This window comes from Gobius niger (genome assembly GCF_951799975.1).
Source record: "Gobius niger genome assembly, chromosome: 4".
Lineage (NCBI taxonomy): Eukaryota > Metazoa > Chordata > Actinopteri > Gobiiformes > Gobiidae > Gobius > Gobius niger.
In genome coordinates, this window is record NC_136855.1 from 18,768,714 (window position 1) to 18,786,876 (window position 18,163).

Here is an 18,163-nt window from a genome sequence, read left to right on the forward strand (position 1 = left end):
TCTTCCAGAATGATAAAAATACTATAACTCTAATCTGCGTGAATGTAAAAGTAAAACTACACGTTTTTATGAAAGAGCACTGTTATGTTTAAAAGCTTTTGGATATGTCTCCTTTTTAATATTGTATTATTAAAACAAAGGGAAATTTAAAAAAAGCTAAGAGCAAAAAAATGTAATGAAGTTATATTATAAAATCACATAACGTAAGTATTTTCCTTAAAATAAACAAATTCTGTGTACCGAATATACAATATAATATGAACCGAACTAATGAAATGAATGACCATCATAATATTCTATATAATTATGAGATGCACTTGTATGAGCCTGAAAAGTAACACTAACCACACAATAAGTACCCTCACATCCTAATATAGGAATATGAACATAGTAAGTGTTAGTAATGGAGAATGAAATAATTTAAGTCTTTGTTGGTTAGTCCGGGGAGGCTACAGGCACTCAGAAAGCGTCTCATGTTTGTCCAATGAAGGTGACATGTCTGACGGCGGCTCTGTGATGAAGCTGGCACTGAGCTGGATTTTAAGTCTCTCCACTTCGTAGTTATGGAGGTATTCTTGGATTAGATAACGTTCTCTTTTAATACGAGCTTTCACTCCTGATGGGACGTCCGGGATCATCCAGGCCACAAAAAACTTAACCACAAACACCACATGCTGCAGGAAAAAAATAAATAAATAAATAGCTTATTAAATTTGCACAAAAAACATGAACATTGGTCAAACTTACCTCCATAATTATGATAAAGGCCATTTTTGCTGCCAAGATGTGCCAGAACTGCATTGTGTGTTTGTACTCTTGCTCATGACCTGGAGGATAGCGATAGTCTCTGTATCTAAAAAACACACACAAAATAACACAAAAATAGGTTTTAAAAGCAAATTCTGGTGATTTTTATACTGACTGTTAATGTCACCCCACCCACACCATTAATTTAAGCAATACCAAGTGTATTATACCATAATTACAACGTAACATCATCCCACTGTGAGGGGGGATGATATAGTACATAATGCTGTCCAGTATATACAAAAGTTTCCCAACTCAACCCAATACATTTATTGTTGCCCGATTGGGCAGAACACTGTTCGATCTGCCAACAAGTTGTTAATGCCGTTATACCGTACTGTAGTATTGTATTTTTTTCCTGCACCTGCAGTTGGTTGAGTTGTCAAACCAGCCGCTGCGCTCTTCTGGCATGTGTGGTTTTTTTATCTGAGTGATCTGGTACACTGACAGACTGTTGTTGATGTAGCCACTCATAGAGGAGTTCTGACTGTAGGCGTACAGATAGACCATCCGAGGAATCATGTCCGACGTGAACGCCATGATGAAGGCCTGAGGAATAAACAATAGAAAAGCATAGAGGCCATCAATCTAATCTAAATATTACATTTTCTTCTTAATCCATATGTTCTGCGAAGAGAAATATTCTCTGGCTTTGGCAGAGGCTTGTACTTAATGTCCTACTCTGTATATGTAAGAAAGAACAGCTCTTCAAAGAAAAAACTTGATGGGTGAATCTGAACAGGAACACACAACACAATTCTTAAGAATCTTGAGAGATTTTGTAAAGACTGCTAAAGACATGTGCTTCTCCTGTGCGTTAAAAATGTACGTTAAAATTAAAACATGTTTGATTGACATGTCTTCCTGAAATGATTCAAATGCAAGTGGAGTTGTTAATCCCCCTCCTAGTGATGACAGGGGAAGGCCTGGTGTCACTTACAATCAGAGCAAAATCGGGGGCTCCAGCTTAATGATCTAACTAATCACTTTATAGAGAGTGAAAGACAATTATGAAGCCATTGCTACAGATAACAGTGTGTGTACTTACATTGGTGACAACAGACAAAATGGCCACTGCGTTGAGTATCTCTTGCCATGATCCGATGTTCCTGGCCTTTGTTGCCACGGGGCGTCTGAACTGAGTAGTAAATTTCCATGCATCAACTCTGATCTCAAGAATGTTGTTAAAAAGAGCAAGGAGAGGAGCCAATGGGAAAGATGCCACAAACAAAGTGATGAAGCCAAACTGGATCACTGTAGGTAATCAAAGATAAAAGTAAGGTTAAAAGATGGTAAAAGTTGAAGCAAATGGGCCAAAACAAAGATTTCTGACCCATCTCCAAATACTCGTAGAACAGGCCGAGCTGACTGAAGTTCAGAAGCACATGGTCCTGCTCCCATCGACTGTATTGTGTCTCAGGATGACGTCGCGTTCTGCGGCTGTTCCACCAGTTTCTCATCACCCTGAAAAACCACAAAGGACTCTATCACTATTCACCAACTGAACAACATAGCAAACACTTTTGGTATACATTTTCTTATACTTTAAACTGTTAGGGATCACTTACGGCAGAAGAGCCTCCTGAATGTTGCCGCACATTTGTTTTCCTGCCATTACGATCACCAGCTGAGTAGTGAGTTCAATCAGGCACCCTCCAGGGTCACACTGCCACAAAAAAACACACACACACACACGTTTATTTTGTTTATACCAAACAAAATACACTTTGACAAATGTTGTCATTCTTGCAAGACGCCCACCTCTTCATTTCTCAGACTGCTGCTTTCACCGAACATGTATTTGTAGTGTCCAGGATATCCCACAAACTTTCCCTTAAAGAAGGCCACATAGAAGCAGGACGAGTAGTAGTTCACAAACTGAAACAGGAACATCTTGGTGGTGAGTCGGTTCTCATACTCCAGATGAGTCTTTGGAATTTCTGGAAAAGTTGACAAAGATTGTGAGACAACTATTGCCTAAGTTTAACATGTAGTTCATGGTCCCTGCAGTCTGCCCCTGTTGTTCAGTGCTGCTGAGGACATCTATAAAGGCGCACCTATCTGCAGGATTAACCTGATTGTGCATGTTTTGGGTTGGTGAAACTTGGCACCACACAGACACAGAGAGAACAGGCAAACTCTGCACACAAAAAAATTCTACTCCTCAGTTTACTTTTTGGGGTTGACAGCTTTGACAGACTAAACTGAAAGCTCTAAATACTGTGGTTGTCATTTGTCTCCTGTCAGCTCTAACTATTGGTCTTTACCCAAATCAGTGATCCACACAGCCACCCTCTCATACAGGAAGTTGAGGATCATGATGATGACGAAGTTGATGCAGGAGGCAGTGACAGACGTTGCGAGCTGAGGAGTGATAAATCTGCCCACAAACTGGATCTTCCTCAAGGGGTCTTTGATAATACTCGCGAAGGCAGCGTACACCGCCAGACGATAGGCTATGACTCCAATGATACATGCCACTATCAGTGACATCTGCATACAGACACACAGATTTGAGATATTAGATACAATACAAAATAATTGCAATGTCATCAAGTAATGTTTACCCAGAAGAGAACAGTGGCACCGGAGAGGCAGAAACGAGCGCACTTTGTGGTGAAAGGAAGATATGGCTCCATTTCCTGAAAAATTAAAATATGAACGTTGAATCATACATTTGTGGAACGAGATGAAAAAACTGGCTTGACACAGTAGGTAAGTGTCGGATAAAACATATTTGAGAATGATAAGTAAATTACAGAAAACAATGGACATTTTACACCTGTCTCATATCACACTGTACCTGTGTGATCTTGTTGAGTCTGCGTCCAGTGCACTGAATCTCAAACTCAGGCCTGGTCTGGAGCTGCTGCTGGTCCTCCTCAAAGTCCACCAGATCCCACTCGTACTCTAGCCGCGCCTGACGCCGCTTCCAGAATTCCAAAAACAGAGTCACTGCCAGAGAGGTTCAAAGGAAGGGCCACAGTTATGCTCTCTTAGTATGGTCCCATGAAGGCAGATGGCGGATAATACCATAAGTGGCTACTTTTCAGTTCTTCGAAGTGTAAGCAGCTACATCAGTTTAGACAGAATATTGAGATTCATTGACATTGCTTACCCCAGATTCCCATAAATATGGCAAAGAAGACAGTGCCCTCATTGTCAAACAGATGGGATTGCTGGAAGACAAGCCAAGAAGGAAGTGACACACAAGATGACACAATGATGAATAAAAAGAGTGTAAAACGTTTTGCTGATATGGCCTGAAAAAACAGCCCTACCCAGGAAGAGAGGCACGTTGAGTTGAGGTTCCAGAAAGGACACTTTCTGTCACAGAGTGGACACATGAGGATAGTGCCCCCTTTATCCGGATCACATATTTCTTTACTGCAACACATGAAGTATGTTTTACGTTTTTTTTTTTTAATTCAAGCTAATTTCAGCGTTTTCCTGTTATAATTTGTCTTGTCTAATAACTCTATTGTATACTTTACAAATCACAAAAAAAACACACATTATGCTGTTCATTACTGACCTTGTAATGTTGTCGTCATAACTGAGGAGCCCATAGACAAAACAGATGACTCCCATAACAGCAGCAAAAAACAGCATTTCAGTGTAAAATCCCAACCACGCAAAGTATATTCCAATCTTTTCTCCATAGTACTTCCTGCAAGAGCACATTTTCACCGGCGTGCTTTAGAGTGTTGTTTGTTGTTATTTCTGTAGTATTTTTGTGTACTTACCTGATGAGATTGAGCGGCTGTTCTTTATAGAAGCAGAGAAACCTGGCCCAGTGATTGTATAAGTTAAACCGTTCACTCTCACAGTCAGGATTTCTGCCTCTTTTCCAATACCGGCACTAAAAGCATTCATGATTACAGAGAGATCATCATAGGCATAGTTGAGAATAATGTACTCACATAGTACTAGTTTGTATGTTAAGGCGACTTACATCATGAAGTGGAAAAGCTGTAGTGTAGGTGCCATTACTTAACAGGCGCTTGATCCCGGTCTTGTCCTTCTCTTTCCTGTCCTCTTTGTGGTACGGACACCGAGCCAAGATGTAGTACACCTTACACAAATGGGTAAAACATAAAAACATTTGAGAATTTCCTGAATTAAGTCGCAGAGGTAAAGGAGTCTAGTATGCAATCAATCAGTCATTTTTTCAGTGCACATATTAAATAAACAGTGGCATTTGATTACTGTAACAAAACAAATCATACAATTCTGTTTCTTGTTGATGGTGGAAAGAAAGTATCTTTGTCTTCGATGAGAAAGAAGTCGATCTTGTCCTTGTTAAAAGGGTAGGTGAAGTGATCAGGCACTGGATGCATGATATTCTCTGGCAGCCGGAATGGGTAGGACAGCCACTCGAACGTGGCGTCACGTCTATGTGGAATATCACTCTTCTTGAAGGGGACCTTGATATGTAAGATCTCTGCATACTTTGCCAGCACTTCCCACGGAGCATGGACCTTTAAGAAGTAGGTTTTTTGATCCTTTGACTCCTGAAAAGAGTAAAAACAAAAAGGTTGTCTTAACACACAATGGTGATGAGGCTGATCATCCTCTACTGCCGCCCATCCCTTTAAGATGTTTCTAAGGTATATGTTCTGAGTGCATGTGCCATCCACTAGATGGCGGAAGAGGTCTGTTGAATTTCTTACGCTTTTGTCTTCGGTCTCCAGCTCAAGGCCGATTTTCTCAAGGTTGGCCTCAAACTCTCTTCTCCTTTCCTGGTAGGTTAAGAAAAAAAAAAAAAGAAGAAGAAAATCTTTATGAAATAGCGCACTTTTGAGCACACAAGAATACAACAAACATTCAAGCAGTTATCAACTTCATACAGACGTTGCTTGTATAAACAGAATTTCGCGCAGTGGAAAAAAAGAGCAAAAGTAATGGTTCAAGAAATTGAGTTATCTTGTGAGCTTTTCCTTAGTAACAGGTTCCTTAGTAACACTAATCTAACTAGGAATTGATTGACTGTTGTGTGTGTCCTGTCCTATTCATACACAATTTGCTGTGAGCGGAAGGTAAAGATATTTCAGATACTGTATAATTGCATAACAACCATCCTCTTCCCGAAATCCATTATCGTTAACACACTCATCGTGCACACTTAAAATCCACTGGCAGGTGAAGAGAGAAAGAAAGAGATTATCTCCTCTTAGTGGCACGTGTTAGTAAGCAGGTAGCAGGACATTTGATCATTTGTCCTTGCGATGACTGTGCTGGAAACAGGAAAATGGCTTCATTTCCCACGGGCTTCTAAAGAAACAAGCTCTCTTCTTGGTCTGAAATTAGTCAGCTTGTATCAGTAGTGGCCCAAGAAGAGAACAGCAGAGAAATTACAAGCAACCTGATAATAATGTGAACTATGTGTTTAAGATTAACTAAGATGAACTCTCAAGTCTAGCACCCAAGGAGGACAAAACTAATTCCATTCCTCTTTTACACTTTTTTTTTTTTCAATGCTACCACTCAGCTCTCTGCCTTTGTGGAAACTATGATGTTTTCAATTCATTTCCTCTTTTCTCATTCCTGTTGTGAACTCAGGTTGTGTAATATTGTCACTGACTGAGAATGCTGACTAAGCTCCGAGTTATCTTTTTCTCTTTACCAACCTGTTTCTTCTCTCCGTCTTTGTCGTCCACATAAGACAAAACGAAATCGATTCTTCTCAGCCCGTCCCTGAAGAACACTGTGTCTTTGTTTGGTCGTAGCTTTTCGGTCTGGGGACAAAAATTATAAATATTTGATCAGCTGTGGGAAGTGAAAGCAATGCACAGCTACAGAAACAGGAATTAAAGTGGCCAACAGACTGTATCATTTTAGGGCATTTGTACAGATTTTATGAACTACTAGGGCATTTAGTAGAGCATTTAAAATTATGCTTTAACAAATAATGCTTCTAATACAACTTGCTGTTGTTGTAGGCAGAATTAAAGGGTGCAGATATTAATATATTCTTAATTTTTTCTACATTTTTGACAGATAGTGGGTGTTCAGTGTAAATAAAGCAAGATTCATAGTGAGTTACTGAATGGCATTATATTAACTTATCGTCTTCAAAGTCTGACATATGTATCAAGCTTTGCCGCATGTACATTTTGCTTGAAAGTTAAATCTATTATTACTGAAGTTACTGTAGCACAGGCACCTCTTGAATGGCAATACAATAATAAATTCAATAGCAAAGGACACATTTACGCTCAGTGGCTCGACTAACTCCGCCCTCTTCGTTTATCAGACTCCACCATTCAACTACCAACGTCCTGTGATTGTCGAGTTTTTCTTTAGGAAAATGTCAGTTAAACAGTTTCCAACGCCCCGGCACAATTAATACATGACTAAGCAAATTTGATACTCGCATTGGATTTTGGTTCCTCAGAGATTAGTGAAAATATGCAAAATCCAAATCAAGCTTCTTCACCACTCACAGCATTTCTCCTCCCCCGTGCAGTTCGTCCAAAGTATGGTGATTATTATGACGATATGGTGACTCAGTAAAAATGTAGGTGCTTTACTCCTACAGAAGCTTTTAAGCCAAATACCAGCCTACAACAGTTCAGCTTCCGGTCAAGTTATTCAGCTACACTAACCTCCATGTGTCCAGGCGGCTCGGTCCCGTCAGACATCGAACTGAGGCCATTCCCATTATTTTCATCTGCAACAATAAAAACACAATAAAAAAAGAAGTTATTCAGCGCTTCATGCACCAAAGCATTTCTATCTAGGGTAATACGAGTGATGAGAAAGACAGAGGATTGGGTGAAAAATGAGGCCAAACCTTGGGAAAACAAAACTGCTCAGGGGCCACGCTCTCATGTTGGTGTGAGACAGACCCGACTGAGGTTCTTTTAGTGTGTGGTGGTGCTCCAAAAAAGGGAAAAGTGAACAGTGAATGTGAGGGCTAAACCAGTACTAAAGCAAGAGTAAACCAGTACTTAACCAGGTTTAAAAGACTGACTCCAAAAAAGACAAGGACTAAAACATGTCCAAACCAGGATTAAACCAGACCTCCACCTTTCATTAGACAGTTGTGGCTAAGGAGCGTGGCTCTATAGGCTGCAAATGCCTGTTTTTGTATGTGTGCGTATAAGTATATTGCACATTCCCAAATCATATAAAACTAATACATAAACAACTGTGCACAAGACTAAAAATCTGAACTGATGAGTTCATCTGATATCTGCTCTCAGTTGTATGTACAGGACAAAAAGAGAAAACCCACAGGACCAATCAGAGGCAGTTTTAATGACGGTACTGGTGCTTTATGAGTCATTTTCTTCCTCAGAGGAATAGACCAACTTTACCATTAGTGTCACTGGCCTTTTAACATAGCCCAACTTCTTTAATCCTCCTGACGTTAAATCCAGCTCTAATGATGCTCATACTGTGTTTTATTTTATTCCTCCTCCTTTTATCACAGCGTAGATCATTCCTGATATATTTATACATTTTGCCTTGGAAGTGTTTGTATTCAAAGCATTTGCTCAGTTCTAATTTTGGTAGTATTGTCTAGCACTTCAGCATTTCGAGCACAGTGCAGACAGGAAACGGAGAGAGCGTGGAATGAATGAATGTGGTAGGTTCAAGCTGGATGAAAATGTGTCTTGAAATAAGCACTTCATCCTGCTGATTTAATTACACAGACTTTTAATTTAACTAAAAGGTTCCTGTTTATTTAAATCTGTCAAATGGGTCAACAAAGTATTGAATTGTGTTTCTATCTAAATGCCTATCTAACCTCAAGGCCTTTTACCCACAGTGTTTTGGCACTAAAAGGACAAGCAGATGCTGTGACTGTTAACTAAGTGCTTTGACGGCTGAACAGCACGGGTTGTAGAAAGCAAGACTCCCATCCCTCCAGAAAGTATATAAAGAAACTCAACCGGGGTGACATAAACCGACTGAAAGCAATAAAACCAGAAACTGTTTATTGAACAATTTTTGAGAATTTAGTCCTATCAACTACCACAACTAGACTTTGCGAATAATCGTTGTTTAACTTTATACAGACGCTTCAGAAAGATGTTTGTTCTCTTTCAATTAAGCCTATTGTATGTAGAAGTCTGATACTAAAATCATACATATTTATTGTGTATTGACATAAATTCTTACTCAACAATAAAACATTAAAAAATTACCAGTTTGGAAAAAAAAGAAAAACTACAATTCCCTTGTAAGAATAATGTAGTCATACTGTAGTCATTATTCATTCTAGAGGTCATATCGGGCCGATATTTGGGTATTTAACAATATCGGCTGATATTGACCATTAGTTGATAAAAGGCTGATATCTCTGGAACTGAAATAGAAATAGAGGCTCTGTTTTTTGCATTGGAAAAAGCTTTAATATAAGCCAGCCCACAACTTCAAATCGGTTACAGGTTTGTACGCCTCGGATTGTATTTTATATATTTTTATGCAGACTTTTACTTATAATTTCGGACCCATATAAGAGCTAGAGACATTGCGTTTTTTGTTTTGGAATCTGCAGATTTCAGTCTTTCAAACAAGCTCTTAAATACCTGCTAAACATAAATATATCAGCCCTATGCCCAAATAAAGCGCCCCCTGCGGTCACAGTTCAACACTGACACATTTTACAGTTTTGGAGCATCATGCACAGGATTATAGACAAGACATTTGGAAAAATCTGCAGAAATTATGGAATTACCGAAATTATCAGTCGTGCATATCGGCATTGGCCAATAAAAATCACCCAAAATCAACATCGGCCTTAGAAAAACCCATATCGGTCGACCTTACATTCACGCCATACATGACAATGGCAAGATACAAATAAAGACAACAAACAAACAAACAAACTCCACACAGAGAAGCCTTAATGGGACGGGGATCGAATGTGGGACTGTCAAGCTGTGAAGCACGAGCCATAACCGCTGCACCGCCCTTGTAGAAGAATTTTGACCCTACGCAATTATAGTAGAATTATCCCATGGTTCTGAATCAATGAGTTGTGCTGTTTTTGAACATTCATAAAAGGTTTGGTCTCTCTTTGTATAAGCTGGGTGTAGATTTTTTTTAGAACAAAATTAGAAAACTTCATAATAGTCTTCTTGACAGTGCAATTATTGTTTTAATTGATCAGTAGAAGAAAACCAAAGTGCTCTTCAGATGCACTTTTCACTCACGCAGTCAAAGCACAGTCAGGCCGACAGACACTTAGTCAGGGTATGTGTGGTTTGCTCTGTAATGATCAGGTATGCGTAGAGGAGACTATCCCTTTAAGAGTAATTGTCAAAGCAGTAACTTAGGACCACATGGCTTTTATACCAAAGCCAACATGAGGCCCGTAAACCCCTTCTGTTCACCAGTAGATGCTCAGTATTGGTAATTGGATCTGAGAGAGAAAAAGAAAGCCCCACAATAATGCAGACAGCGTTGCTTTCTTTTCCCAGCATGCCGAGCTTTGCCAAAGGGGAATGTGCAGCGCTATGCTCCTCTTTTATTCCCGAATGGTGGGAGAGTGGCACTTCCTGTGGGGGAGGCTGCGACGGCCTGAAGTGAGGGAGAAAGGGGGTGGAGCTCAGGGAAGGAGTCTGAGCTGCATCTTAAAGAAGAGAAGAAGTGTAGTTTTTTTTTGACATTTTAATTTCTGGAGTCATCACAGGATCTACAGGTGTGCAAAAGGGAGCTTTGTAATCTCATTTTAAAATGTTTCCACCCCCAGTTTTAGTGGCATTGCGATCTATTTTAATGACGAGGATCTCTTTTTGCACCCTCAGTCAGTTTGTTCTGGGGTCATCAAACCATCATGCTTCTCCCAGTAGTTTAATGTATTGGTAAAATACATTTTTAAAGGCATAGCTGATACATGTACATAGAAAGCTGTTCTGATACCGGCGTTGTGGGTTTAGAGTCCTCACTCGAATTGTTTGCCGCATGTTGCTCTGCTCTTCACTCACTTTTACTCTCAACTGTCCTGTGGAAAGCAAGCCTCTGGGCTAAAAGGATTTTAGACGCAGCTGTGGTGAACAGGTCTGGGCTCATTCTACACCTTAGGACATGGCTGGAACATGTAGGGGGGATAATACTGAATTTTAACATTTTTAAACTTGTCTAGTCCCTTTAAAGAAAGAAAGAAACAAACTTCTAAAAATGTGTCTTCATTGCGAGCAGACACGCCTCTCCTCAGACTTGAGACATCACCATCTCATCTCCATGTTTCAGCATTGACAACCAGTAGCCAAGCATTAGATTTACATTAGGTCCACATTTTGAACACCCAAAATGTGTTTCCTTTGCATTAGCAACTTGTAATGGTCTTTCAATGTTCAGCAAAGTGGCTTTAAATATTGTTATGGCTAAGATGCAGATACAGGCCTTCAATTCCATGTGTCGGCCTTCTAAGCCCTCTATTTGCACTGGGACTAGGGCACCTCTAATTACACAGTGCTTTAAAAATGCAGCTGCAGTAGCCAGTCAGTGTGGAGCTTTGGAGTATCCGGGCTATGCTTCTACAGTCACCAGAGAGGAATTTGTCCGTGCCGTATCGGAGCTGAGGAATCTCAGGAGAGAGATCACAGTGTAATTTTTCCATTGGGAGCGTGGGACGAGTCACTGACTGCGCAGATGTACTTCGCCCCACAACAGTTTCCCCTGGTTTTTGACTCGCAGCATGTGTAAACAGTTGGTTATCACAGCAAGGGCAGAGCAAACAGGAACAAAAGGCTCGCAGTGAGAGTTCTGCTCCAAAAGTGAGAAAGAGAGACAGAAAGAGCAACCTGGGAAATGCACAAATCATGACGTGGGTAAAACTGTTCTTATGCCCACTGGAAACAGCAAGAGATGTTTTAGCACATGTACGGCTTCATTATTGTGGCCTGATTGAGTTCTTGATCCAAGCTTTTTAGTCATAGTTTAAAATTTTGAGTTTGGCATGTTGACCTTTTACTGTCCTGGTTTAAATACGGTCTTTATTCTGGATGTAGATTTTGTCCTTATGGTAATCTAAAGCATATAAAAAAAATTGCTGTACTACATAACTAAACAATTTCATTTGTGCTTATGTTCAAAATAATTCAGCTAGCTCTATAGCCAATGGCTATTTACCAGATATTGGACATCTCACAGACACAGTGAAAGAAACACTGTTTATGCACAAGAGGTCTTTAATTTAAAGCACCCCTTCCCCCACCAGGGGCCAATGATCTGACTGGCCACCTATACCTCACGTTCAGTCCTGTTAAACATGCATGAGGCTACAATAATAGCTTAACTGAATGAGATCTGTTTGTCCTCATAATTGTTCATCTTTTATATGTGTAATTTGTAGTAGTGTTTATGCTTATAAATACTGTAATTACAATAATTATTTGTTTGTATGGGATATTGCATTGCCCTGGACTCATCCATTGTCCAGTTCACTGACGCTCACGAACACATGCACATTACACCAGTGCACACAATGGAGGCACGATGGTTGATGTGTCTTGCACTAGAGCACAACAGCAGTATGCACTGTTTAAACCATAAACCATCAGATCAGAAAGGGGAACACATCCACAGAGTCTCGAGGTGCATTTGATTTGGCCATAGAAGCAAATGATAAACTAGTCTAGTGAAATGCATCACGCATGCATGCAAGTGGCAAAAAAGAGATTTTTATTTAACCTTCTTTTCTGTTCTGTTAAATGCTCATATGCAAAAAAATATTGGCTTCACTGTCTTTTTGAAACATCCCCTGCATCAATGCAATTAAATGAAACCTTCGACCAGTCAGAGCAAGGTTTTATAGCTATTGATTATGTGTCTGCAGCCTGCACATTCTTTATGATCCAGCCATTGTACAGTATCACAAACAGGATATGTTTTATTCTACTAAAAATACACATCCAGTAACAATGTTTGAGAACAACATAATAGAATCTCTAAACTATAAGCATTAAGCCAACATGGAGTAGGTCTCAGTGTGAAAGATTTCCATAACCTATACAGCTGATGCCCATGGTGACCAAAACATAACAATTGATTTCTCGCTCATTGCCTGCAGCCATACTTCTCAACCATTTAGTGCATTTATAACGGTCATTCCAAACTGTTTTAGCAGTGAAAGCAAATCTGACAGACAGAGACGCTCACACAGACATGTTCTTTTATGGTTGGCCACAGTGACGTAACAAATCTCTGACAAATGTAAAATAAAACAGTTTCAGTTTCTGGAGCCTGAATGACACATTAGCATGTAGCACATGTAAAAGCCCACTGCTGTTCATGCATCATAGCCATGCACCTCCACTGTTCAGTCATACATATAGATCAGCGCTTCATATTAAAGAAGCCAGGCTCTGCAGATACGATCAGATGAGATGCAGAGAGAGCACACAGGGACACGCATCTGTGATAAGACAAAACCAGAAGTCCCTGCTGTAGCGGGCAGCTCAGACTGAGTAACACATCCAGTTTCTAGTGATAATGTTCAGTATGATTTAAAAAAAGATGAACATTCATTATTAATTGTTGTATATGGGCAGAGTTACACTTGGCCTGAGGCCTACCTGAGTACACGTTCATCTGGTATGTTAACACTGTCGGACCATCTTTAAAACAAGTAGAGTAGGAGCAAGTAAGACAAGTAAGGACAGACATTTCACGCTCAGCCTTCGGCTTTTTGTCTAACAGATTTTCAAAAGTGGCACTTGAAATGCTCAGCTGCCTGTGTGTCTCTGTTCATTTGCAGCTTTTGCAAAAGCAGAGCTGATTTGAGCCGTGTGAATGGCAGACACACACAAATCAAAAGTGGCTCTGGCTGTGTTCATCAAGTTCTTTATCTCTGTCACACTGAAAAGATTATAAATATCCTTCATTTTAGTCCCATTCCAATGTTCTCTATTTCAAATTTGTAGCTACCTGTTGAGAACAATGTTGTACATCAGAATGATACAAGTGATGCATTGGCTTCATTTGAAAGAGTGATGTTGTAAGTTTCAAAACAATATGACCACAACATCCTGAGCACGATCATTGCTTGTTGCCAATGTCAAGCCATCACCTCTATCTTGCTTCCTGTGAGGAGTCTGTGACAGAGAACTTCACCGTGAACTCAAACACAGACATTTAATCTCAAGTGTACACTGTACACAGTGGGGACAATGTGTCACCAAAAGGACAGTTTCCTTCCCTGTCAACTGGATGTGTTCCTAAAGAGGGAATTATAACAATTTAAGGCGATGTGGATCTAAAATTACAAAGTTGTTATGCTCTTTTGTATTACTTAACTAATATTGACTACAGCTGAGGCCCCGTCCTCTCTGATGGCAAACAAACAGTAAATACCCCAGGAAAAAGAAAATCCTTTTGTTTTTCAGTAGTGCTCAGTAATTCTTGTGTCTCAGAATAATATCAAGTTCACAGCTGAAGCAAACACATTAAGCGTTAAATACTATTTCATATATATATGTCTCAAATAAGCATTTAGTTTTATTGATTATCAGGACATGTGTTGGGGCCCTATTATTAAGGCCTGACTCTAATCTGATTAGCTTTCTTCAAGAGATGTAGTGCTGCAGTCTTACAATGCAGGCATGAGGCAGCAGCCAGTGGTCATGTATCCGTGAACATAAATAAATCATTATTTAACTGCCTGCAGTACCAGAATGGCCCTTCACTCAGGTTTTTCAAGGATATTAAAGTGATTTGAATGAATATAAGTTCAAAAATATCAACAATTGCTTTCCTGTGTGTGAGGTGAAATCTCTTGAGCCTCTGGATCCTTGTATCTCGCCACTATCAGCCCTAATGCAGTCATGTGGTCTGTCTCCATAGAAACCATTGGCTCCAGTTCAACTCAGTGAGGGATGACTTCATGAGCCGCGAATACTGAAGAGATATCACCTTAAATGGAAACAGCAGTATTAAATTACATCTAACGACATCAAGCCAAGTGCCTGGATGTAGTCTCCCAATGGCAGACTCAGAATCACCCAAAGTAAGCTGTAAAAACACCGCTGCTGTCCATCTGTTGATGCTAACCCTACACTGGGCTGGTGCAGGCTGTCCATAAATCAGCGTTAGAGCAGCTGGGAACAATACTTGGCCCAAATATAACAAGGTGAGGAAAGACCTTTTCCTCGAGTGTCAAAGCTTCCCTTTTGTAGTGCGGCCACAGGGCAGAGATAAGATAATCGTCTAATGAAGCCATAGGCACACAGCCGAGTCAGTTAGCTGTATACCTAGCAAGGCATGACAATTAAAAGACATTGAGTTCTCTCAGCTGCAACACCAGCCATGTATTTTTAACATGCAAATTGTGCAAAAAGAATCCCTTGCTACTGTTATTATCTTTTAACAACAATGCGTGTTGGGTAAAAACAGCCATATAAAGATTTTCCTCGGCTCTCTTCTGTTTAAAGTCTAGGTAGTATGGATTGGAAGTCTATTTAAATATTAAATATTTTTTAAATATTGTATTTTAAAAGTAGTTTTCTGTACTTCACTAGTTTTATATAACATAAATAAACAGCATCTTGTATGGAGAACTTTCCAGTGTAATCTGTCTCCACAGAGCAGCATTTGGCATGATAATCAAGCAGATTTTCTTGAAGCAACATAATGTAAGTAGGCTACGGTAGTCTATAGGTTAATAGTCTATAGGTTGAGGTACACTTTATTGACCCATCCTTTAATGTCGCTAGGGCAACCTATCAGGAGCAGTGAGTGACCACATGGGGCACACCTATAAACCGGGACAATGTGGCAGACTACAATTGTACAATTGTACAATTCTACAATTGTAGCCTAATGTGCATGTTTTAGGTTACTGGGGAAAACTAGAGCACTTGGAAACACACCCCGGGCGCAAAGAGAATGGGCAAACTCCACAGGGAAAGGCCCACATGATATGGAAGTTGAACCTGGGACCTTGCTGTCGTGAGTCGTGAGTGTGCAAAGCAGCTCACTTGCCCAACATGTGGCTAAAACTATTTATTCTTTATCAGCAACACAATATAAAAAAGAGAAAAAACTGGGCCAACTCAAACCACATATTACAGTCTCCAAGCACATCCACGCTATAGACATAACAAATGGCTGTCTCAATTACATTACACAAGCTGGTGAAAGTGTCCCTAATGAATTCACTCCCACTCGGCAGGTACAGAGCACAGAACCCCACTTTAACCGCATTATTAGCAGACCTGTGGGAGGTTTTAAGCACAACTAAAAGACCATGTCTGCTCCAACACAACAAACAACGAGAGGGAAAGAAGTGCAGCCTATTCATCTTTATTGAACTTGTGGTGTCTCTCGAGATAATCCATAAAAACACCCAATAACAGCAGGATTCATATGAGCAGAAGAAGCAGTCTCTCAATAGAGAGGTTGCCCTACACGACAGGCACAAAGTAGTTTAGACTAATACATAGGCAAACTGCTGTGCCTCTGCCTCTGTTCTGCTGAAAATACCCTACACATTTACTCTGACTAAACTCTGCTCCCCAGCATATGTGCTATAATAAAGTATTAAAGCTGTGATGTTATTGTGGGCTTTATCTTTGCGAAATACAGATATGCAAACACAAAGAAGTGCTTGTTCACTAGGGGCACATGACATACTTATGATTCAATTTGTCAGTTTACTTTTATGTTCTCTTAGATTTTTGTATATCTCAGACAAATATTAAAACAATCTCTAACAATTGGACATGTTTTAGATTTGATGCTACTTTTTTCTTTTTGAATTATGTACATCTGAGGGTGATGACCTACATAGACTATATCAGATAGATTATTTTTTTTGACATGTAGCATGAAATCCAGTCATGAAGCCCAGAGGTTCCCAAAGTGGGAGTCGGAACTTTTTGGGCAGGGGTCACCAACGTGGTGCCTGCGGGCACCCAGGGGCCCTTTGGGGCATGTCCAGTAGCCCTTGGGACTTTTCCTAAAGTGTAAAACACTTCATTTTCTTGAATCTAATTCTTAAGATTACAGTTATTTTGGTTCTTGTGACTCAGTATGAGTTTAAAATAAAGCTATCTTAACATAATATGGGGTCAATATCCAATAGGTGAACAGTGTACGTTTAAGTCTTTAGGATTTGTTTTTAACTGGTAGCCCTCGAACAACTGAATGCTCTTAAAGTAGCCCTCAGCTGAAATAAGGTTGGTGACCCCTGTTCTTGGGGGTTCGCCAGACACTGAGGTAGAGGTCGCAGGATGTTTTCAAGGCAATACTTGTAAAGTTCGCAACAATTAAGCTGATGTACTTGATGAATTTGATGTATTGATTTAAAGCAGTGTTCAATATAAAAACATACTATTAAAACAGACATTTTTACATCAGATTTTAAAAGTTGTGCACCCAAATTTATTATAAATACCAATAGTTGTTGTTCTGGTGATTTGGGGGATTGTGGACAAAAAGTTTGGGAACCCCTCAGCAAAACGCACACACTCTTATGTTTGGCCTTCACTAAACTATAGCTACATCAATAACCTTCAGTAGTCTACCCCTGGCCTGGACTAACCCATACTGTCCCCTCATCCTCCTCTACATGACGTCACCACGCAGCTTCAATGCCATAACACCAACACAACTGATTAGCTACATAGACCTACACCAGACACGTGTGTTATTTGGAAATACCTTCAATTGTCATGTAGCAAATGCACAAATAAGGGCCGTCCTCTGGGAATGTAGACACAACAGTGGGTCATAATAATATGCCTCTCAAGTGTTGCTTTGTAAAGACAGATCAACATCAATGAGTCAGCTGGTGTAGCTTGTGTAAAAACGTCGTCCAGGTGAAGAATTCGACAGAAAAGATTGATTCATACCTGTGGCCTGTGAGTCGGTGGAGCCTTGTAGCTCGATCAAAGTTTCATCCTTCGCCTTCCCCGTTATTCGCCTCATAGCGGCGGACAAACGGAGCACGCCTCTTTCCTTCTACCTAAAGCGCGTGGTGATGGTGGTGAGGATGCGGCTCACGCGGAGAGTCTCGAGGAGTCCAGGATGTGTCCCGGGCCGGCGGGTCATGGGTCCAGATATGTTGTATTCATGGAGGAATATGATATTTACATTAGCGGAGAGGATCCCCAGTGCCCCAGTGCTGCTGCCACGGCACACCGCACGTATAAAGGGGAGGGGCGCACTGGCACATTTATGTCGGCAAAATGTTATATTGCACGCTCATAAAGTAGGTCTAAATAAGCGGCAAAAAACGTTCAAAATGTGGAAGATCTTTACCTTATCTGACATTCATCTGTGTGGTTGTAAAAAAAAAAAAAAAAAACTCGTATAGAGTTTGAGAAAGTCTACAGTTACCATGGAGATCGTCCATCTTTGCAGCTGTTAGCATACATTTCTATTGATTAACATTAGCTAA

General features: G+C 40.2%; 1 protein-coding gene across 1 annotated transcript; it reads right to left on the minus strand.

The window, feature by feature from the left end:
• Positions 1 to 132: 132 nt before the first annotated feature.
• Positions 133 to 17,912, minus strand: ano5b (anoctamin 5b). The gene is made up of 20 exons (XM_079555587.1): positions 17,616 to 17,912; positions 7,416 to 7,480; positions 6,438 to 6,545; positions 5,481 to 5,549; positions 5,037 to 5,321; positions 4,763 to 4,882; positions 4,554 to 4,669; positions 4,343 to 4,477; positions 4,089 to 4,194; positions 3,926 to 3,986; positions 3,611 to 3,762; positions 3,375 to 3,449; positions 3,075 to 3,300; positions 2,569 to 2,747; positions 2,376 to 2,473; positions 2,141 to 2,271; positions 1,856 to 2,061; positions 1,172 to 1,356; positions 748 to 853; positions 133 to 674 (listed from the first exon to the last, which is right to left on the minus strand). Exons 1-20 carry the CDS (start codon positions 17,689 to 17,691, stop codon positions 450 to 452), a joined length of 2,724 nt encoding a protein of 907 aa, XP_079411713.1. The 5' UTR covers positions 17,692 to 17,912; the 3' UTR covers positions 133 to 449.
• Positions 17,913 to 18,163: the final 251 nt, after the last annotated feature.

Bases quoted from the DNA above. Each gene is read 5' to 3' on its own strand.
- ano5b (XM_079555587.1), bottom strand. From the start codon at position 17,691: ATGAGGCGAATAACGGGGAAGGCGAAGGATGAAACTTTGATCGAGCTA. The intron at 3,763-3,925 runs GTAAGCAATGTC...CCTCTCTGGCAG, and splicing joins CATATTTATGGGAATCTGGG to TGACTCTGTTTTTGGAATTC. The intron at 3,450-3,610 runs GTACAGTGTGAT...TTAATTTTTCAG, and splicing joins GACTCAACAAGATCACACAG to GAAATGGAGCCATATCTTCC.